This window comes from Tursiops truncatus, chromosome 11 (genome assembly GCF_011762595.2).
Source record: "Tursiops truncatus isolate mTurTru1 chromosome 11, mTurTru1.mat.Y, whole genome shotgun sequence".
In the NCBI taxonomy this organism is placed as follows: domain Eukaryota; kingdom Metazoa; phylum Chordata; class Mammalia; order Artiodactyla; family Delphinidae; genus Tursiops; species Tursiops truncatus.
This window is the reverse complement of record NC_047044.1, coordinates 94,300,834-94,308,237: the sequence shown is the minus strand read 5'-3', so window position 1 is coordinate 94,308,237 and position 7,404 is coordinate 94,300,834. Positions and strand designations below refer to the sequence as shown.

Genomic DNA, 7,404 nt, shown 5'->3' with positions numbered 1-7,404 from the left:
TTTTTTCTGATGATATATTTATCCACATAGAACATAAAAATATAATTTAATGACCAGTTAATAGAAATAATATTAGTATAACTGAATGTAACATTAATTTGCAAATACTATTAAAGTTCAATAATAAACAGAAATAATTAATTAACTTAACAACCACAACAGAAACACTGTAAGGTACTTATGAGTAAATCTAACAGGAATAGACAAGATCTATATTGAACTTATTGTATAATTTTATAGAAATATTTTCAAAAACAACTAAATTTTGATAGGACCACTGAATCTAATAACGATGTCAATCCTAAAATATTTTAGAGATTCAATTTAATTCCAATTAATATCCCAGGTTATCCTATGTTCATTAATGCAAAATCCAAGAGTAGACGTATCACTATTGAAGAAGAAAAAATGGTGAGGGACTTGTCCTACTAATTTTTAAGACCTTTGCTAAAGCTATGTCCATTACAACAAAGTGACATGAGAACCTAGACAAATCCGATAAATTGAAAGAGAAAAGATACAGACAATGAAAAGCCATGTGAATAGATGAAAAAACAGATGAGGTAGCATTGCAGATAAAGTAGGAAATGAGATACTATTAAATAATTACTGCTGTGAAATTTTTTATGCCAACATAAAAACATCATATGCAGAACAATTAGGAACTTAAATCACAACCCTGGTGTGCATTAAAAAAATAATATATGAGAGTTGATATCAATTTATAAGATTGATTCAGTATATATTTTATTTATTTTCATTTATTCAAAACATTGAGATAAAGTATAAAGTAAGATAACAAAACATCATAAAATTTTAAGGAAAAGTAAGATATCAAAGTCAAAATTCTTAAAAATATACTAAGGAAATAAGGAAAGCAAATTTGTTGATATGTTTCAACTTGGACAATAAACAATTTTATTCAACATAGGTTTTTTAGTGACAACTATTTGCTGGGTGCTTTTCTAAGCCTTGAAAATGTTAAACAATCTAGGAAAAATTTCTTGCCATCATGGAGTTTACATTTTAGTGTAGGTGATAGAAAAATGGACAAGAAAGTGTGAAACAAGTTCAAGAATAAACAAGATAAGTGAATATGAAACAAGTTGAAGGAAAAAAGAATAATGTTATCTTCTGACAGTCTTTGAGCAAAATTCTTTTCAGCTAATCCACATTTTCCATTGACTATTTTAGAGTAAAATTAGATCTCTATATGTGAAATGTAGGCTGACATTTACAACCACATTTAAAAAAAATATGTGGTTTATAAAAGGAAATGAATGTGGGCTTTTTATGGGGAAATCTAAATCACACTTAGTTGAAGAGCTATTTTTTATGTTAGTGGTTTTTTTTGTTTGTTTGTTTGTTGTTTTTTTTTTTTTGGGGTACGCGGGCCTCTCACTGTTGTGGCCTCTCCCGTTGCGAAGCACAGGCTCCAGACGCGCAGGCTCAGCGGCCATGGCTCACGGGCCCAGCTGCTCCGCGGCATGTGGGATCTTCCCGGACTGGGGGACGAACCCGTGTCCCCTACATCGGCAGGCGGACTCCCAACCACTGCGCCACCAGGGAAGCCCTAGTGGCTTTATATTTAACTGATATTATGTGTCTCTTAAATAAAAGACCAAGAAAAAGAGATAGCAATAGGGAAGAAACAGAACATCTGAATATTCTACTATTTCATTTAGTTCAAATAAGAACTTAGAGTCCTGTGGGAAAGTCACAAAACATACCTACAGGTACAGTTTCTGGAAATAGATACAGCTGAACACGGAGAGCTATGGTGTCATATGTAAAGCCCTGCTACATCAATTGATGGAGTGAGGAAAGGATTCGTTTTCTTTGAAGTGGGGGGGGGGGGCAAAGTGTTTTTAATTAATTAATTGAGGCGTGATTGGCATATAACATTATATTAGTTTTAAATATATGACATAATGATTCGATATTTGTATATACTGAAAAATGATCACCACAACATCTAGTTAACATCCTTCTTTAAGGATTCTTAAAGAGATATATTCTGCGTTAGGATGGTGAGTTAAAAAAGTTAAAAGGCAGGGGAGAGGTTACAAAAACTTACTTGTATAAAGAGACAATATAGGGCTTCCCTGGTGGCACAGTGGTTGAGAGTCCGCCTGCCGATGCAGGGGACACGGGTTCGTGCCCCGGTCCGGGAAGATCCCACATGCCGCGGAGCGGCTGGGCCCGTGAGCCATGGCTGCTGAGCCTGCGTGTCCGGAGCCTGTGCTCCACAATGGGAGAGGCCACAGCAGTGAGAGGCCCGCGTACCGCAAAAAAAAAAAAAAAAAAAAAAAGAGACAATATGTACAAAGAAATTCCAAAATCTTTCTCAATGCTAAGCATATATTCACCTTGCATCTGTCATCATGGAACATTTATTGAGGATGTGCTGAAGAGTAGTGATGTTTCAGTGACATGTGAAATTGCAGAAAGACATGACATTGCCTTCAGAAAACATACCTTCTAATAAATGGAATAAAACCAACAAAATGAATTTATGCAGAAAGAGTAATTTGAGTACAAAAGTACATGTATAGGTTGCATAAGGACATATTTATCTGACCTTTTAAAACTACTGGATCTAGAAATTTACAATGCTTTGCAAACAGCCTGGGTTCAAGTCATCTAACTGCCACCACTTCCACAAACTATGCAGAAACTAAATTCGTTAAGTGAGAAAAACCACCACGGCCTAATCCACAGGCCTTCTTGGCCAGTAAATAACAGTCTGGTTAACATGACTGAGCCTGTATTAAGCTCTTCCTGTGTACCATAAGGGGAGAAGGTAGTGAGGCACAATGCAATTTTGTGGTGAGAAACAGTCCTCTGGGCAGGATACTGACTTCAAGCTGCGACTCTAAAAGTAGATGTGGTCAGGGATGTTTACTGGACAGTTGCCTAGAAACACAAGCATATGATGTATGGCCATGACCAAGGGAAACTTTTGTAGTCTTGACTTTTATGTAAATGTGTTTGGATTAATAAGAGACATGACAAAGAGATTCTAAAATTCACATGAGCAATGAAGTGAATAAATGGGACAGGGAGAAACAGAGCTGAGTCTGGATATGCATGGGCATAGTGAAGCAGAATTGAAATGCTGAGTGATAAAAAAGTGAAAAATCTGCAAACACACTTGAAAAAATATTTATTCAGAACCTAAATATTTATTCAGAACACTTAGTGGGTATTACGTACTGTGCAAGGAACGTATGCTGCCAACTAGTACATTGTAGTAGAATGAACACAAGGCAGGTAATTCATAAATCTTGAACTTCAGCAGGGAGGGAAAGAGAAGAGATCACCATCTTGGCAACTAACTGATACTGCTTGACACAGTTGCCTGAGCTTGTAATGGATAAATAATTTCTTGGCCCCATCTCGGTTGAAACCTTCTGTAATTCTAAAAATAAACAATTCTACTGAGATGTCATTTCTTTCACAAAGAAATATTTTCATTATATTCACTTAGGCCATGCTAGAAAACTTCATTGTTTGTTTAATATCCATCTATATGATATAATGAAACTGAAAACTTTTCTCCTCCTGTGGTATTAACTTAGAATTTGAGAATAAACAGCATGTAAATAGTAACTCTTTTCAAAATTGCTCTCAAGTGAATCACATGCGTGACTTACAAATTAGAGGACTTCCAATTTCTATTAGCATCCTAGTTATTTTTGTTTGATTGCTTGTTTATTTGCCATTTGACCTTACACTTCCTGCCACAGCAGTAATCTCCACATTCATGGAAAAAAAGAAAGATGCTATTTACAACTTCTGCATCTTGCATCCAAGTGGATTTTGTGTTTACTTCAGTACTTTAAATATCAAAGAATAGTAGAATTGTGTAAATATCATGAAATTTGGACAGTACTTATCCCAGGTGCCCAAGGACATAGAGTTAGGAATAAGACAGCACTTTTCCCAAAGAAAAAGGCTCATTAGTTGAAGATCTAGGTAGAACCAAGGTCTCCCAAGTCACAACCTTTTTTTTTTTAAATGCACCTAATAGCAGTTGGTCAAATTCTAATTTATGTATTGCTTCTTCATTTGTTCCCAGTAGATTCATTTGTGTACACAAGAATAAAAATGCATTCAATTTAAGCTCTACAGTTCTCACATTATCCTCTTGGAGAGTTTGAAAATAACTACTAAAAGCTTACAATGTTCCTTCTGTGGTGTTAGCCCATCTCCTGGAGCCTTTTTAAACTGCATTAATTTTTTTCTCCATTATTTTACACAGAATTAACAACATCAAAGCACAACAGAATATATAAATAAACATACAAATAGGAAACTGCTGTATTTTCATGAAGGCTGTTTCTTGTTTATTGTTTGAGCTACTATCTGTTAAGGATTTCTGTGTGTCAAGCATATTGTTTGGCAATGGATACACATAGTTTAATAAAGTATACAGCACAATCCCTATCATCGAATTGTCCACAATCTATTAAAGGCATAGACATAAGCATATGGTTTTAAATTAATATGCAATTTGCAATGGTAGACACAATTACTGGGTAGTAGAGAAGCTAGGATTATACATAACAATTTTGCAATGGATGACCAGTATCGACTATGAGGAAATGGTGTTAGGGAAGATGTCCTTGATTAGGTGATTTAGAGGGAGTGTTTTTTAAAACAATATGTTAGATATCAAGTGGAACGGGGTTAACACATACCAAGAATTGAAGATGGAAACGACAGAGACTCAGAAGAAAGAGACAGTAAAATGAATAAAGAGAGCTATACACACTCCAGTACTGTTGGTTTATTAGGTGGGGTTATGAATATCTGGAGATGGATGGAACCTGGAACAGTCTGGAAGGACAAGAAGTGGGTGTGTGTGAGTGAGAAGAAAGATTCATAATCTAAGCTTGAATAGCACCATACAGTCAGTAAAAGCCCTTTGAGGAGTTTTAAGAAAGGATTGACAAGGTCAGGTTTCCACACTGTGGGTAGACAATTTGACCTGTTCAGAGGACAACAGATTTGATACAGATGGGGATAAAGAACAAATAAGAAAAATAGTTAGGGACAGTAGAAGTAAATAGTGTTTTTATCCAAAACTGTGAGGTTAGGAACTGTGAAGATGACAATAATTGGGAGGTTACTCACATAGTTGATGACATTAGATCTGACAGTAGGTGAAGACAAGGGTGGGGACAGGGGGCTTCCCTGGTGGCACAGTGGTTGAGAGTCCGCCTGCCGATGCAGGGGACACGGGTTCGCGCCCAGGTCCGGGAAGATCCCACATGCTGCGGAGTGGCTGGGCCCGTGGGCCATGGCCGCTGAGCCTGTGCATCCGGAGCCTGTGCGTCCGGAGCCTGTGCTCCACAACTGGAGAGGCCACGGCAGTGAGAGGCCCGTGTCCCGAAAACAAAAAAGAGTGGGGAGAGGGAAAGGATAAGAAAGATGCATACGTTTTTATTTTTTACTGAATGAAATAATGATGGTACCATTAATATAGAGGATACTAGAGTAAGCAGTTTAAGGAAGGGGATGATGACCTAATATATAGACATAATAAGGTGTAAAGCCAGTTGGGACTTTTAACCCATTTCTATTTTAAAATACAAATGGACCTCATGGGCCTTAGTTTTATGATTCAAAACACGAAGTTTTACTTTCTAAATATCTTTAATGTTAGACAGTTTGTTTAAAAAATACTCTGTGGTTTACAGAATTTTCTCTTAATAAGAAATGTCAAGAAGACAAGTTAAAAAAGAAATTTTCAAACGTGATGTGTTCTCAAGGTTAATAGGAATAATCATTATTACACTAAAACAGGGTTTGAGTGGTGGTTCCCGATGTGATTACAAACCAGAAAGCCAAATATTTCCTTGTAATTAGATGTTGTTTTAGATTATTAAAGACATATATGCTTGTATCTTTAAGAGCAATGACTCACATTTTCAGTCTCAGCGGAGTGATGCAGTCAAAAGAATGAAAACCATCTAAAAAGTACTTGCAAAAATGTGTACCTCATTTCTGTTTTTTTAATACTCAGAAGTGGTCAAGCACTAGGTCCATATCAACTTTTCTTCTCTCTTGACCTATTCTTCATCTTCCTTCTCCCTCTTTAGACTCATTGTTCTTTTTATTGTTCCTCACCAACACCGTTTATTTCTTTGGCCTTTCTGCTCCGACAGATATGAATTTTATTTGCCCAGATAAGTTCATTATTTCGTTTAACTTCTGTCAAATGTTATCTTCTAGAGTTTCTTTTCCTGAACACACTATTAATATGTTTTATTTCTTAATGTAACTTATTTTTACTTGTATCATTTATTCTAACCTGTTTATTTTGCTTTTTATATTTCTTCCTCACCAGAATATAAAATATGAAAGGACAGGAAGTTTGTCTCCTTCACTGATGTATCTTTAGCACATAAAATAATGTATGGTACATAATAAGTGCTCATCAAACATTAGTTATGAGTTTTATATATTTTCCATTATTTATTTGACATAATTGTTATGTTACGTAGATAAATATTTCTAGTCTTTTATTTATTGATTAGGGGGTGTACTGGGTTGCCTACAAAGTCTTCTGTTGCTCTAAGTTTATATAAATATTCTGAAACATTTCTAAATTGCCTTATTGATAATAATTTTTGCTTAAAGAATAATATGACAAACACTAATGTACCCACTATCAAGCTTAGGAAATATATTATGAATAGATGTAAAATTTTTATCTGCTCATTCATAATTTAATTCCCTCTTTTCCCTTTAGAGGATCCCTATTACCTATTTATTTATATCTAATACATACGGCTATGTCTTGCATGTATTTTTAAAAAGGACATAAACAATGTATAATGTGTATTTTTAGAATTATTTATATTGGCTCAAATTTGTATTTTTGACCTCCCTTAATATTGATATACTCAATATTGTGCTATTTTATTCACTTTCTTCATAAAATATAGTCTATTCTATGAATATAGGACAATATTTTCACCTATTTTCTTTTCTAAGGATATTCAGATTCTTCCTGTTTTTCATTTTTATTATCACTCAAAATTCTGTCTTGAATGTTCTTCAATATCTTTCCTTAACCATATTTACAGGAGTGTTTCTTCTAGACTATGTACTTACCAGTTTTGGGGTACTAGTATAAGTATATTCAAAACTTCACAAATATTGACAAATTGCTTTTCAAAACTTGTTATTACTTTCACCCCAAGCAGAAGTACATGAGAACTTCCATTTTTTTACACCATATCCATGATTTGGAATCTACAATCTTTTCATATTTCTAATATCGTGAATACAAAATTTTGTTAGGATGTCTTGGTTTGCCTTTGCATGATAATTACTTACATTTAACTTTTATAATAGTATCATTAAGGAATATTCAGGTCTAATTCTCTGTGA

The 7,404-nt window shown here is 34.7% G+C and overlaps 1 protein-coding gene across 1 annotated transcript in view; it reads right to left on the bottom strand.

The window, feature by feature from the left end:
* Positions 1-2,299: 2,299 nt before the first annotated feature.
* The window catches only part of LOC117314287 (NKG2-A/NKG2-B type II integral membrane protein-like), a 34,940-nt gene continuing 29,835 nt past the window's right edge, over positions 2,300-7,404 (bottom strand). The window contains exon 13 of the mRNA XM_033867033.2: positions 2,300-3,421. Coding sequence (XP_033722924.2) covers positions 3,295-3,421 — 127 coding nt within the window. The 3' untranslated portion in view covers positions 2,300-3,294. The remainder of the gene's footprint in view (positions 3,422-7,404) is intronic.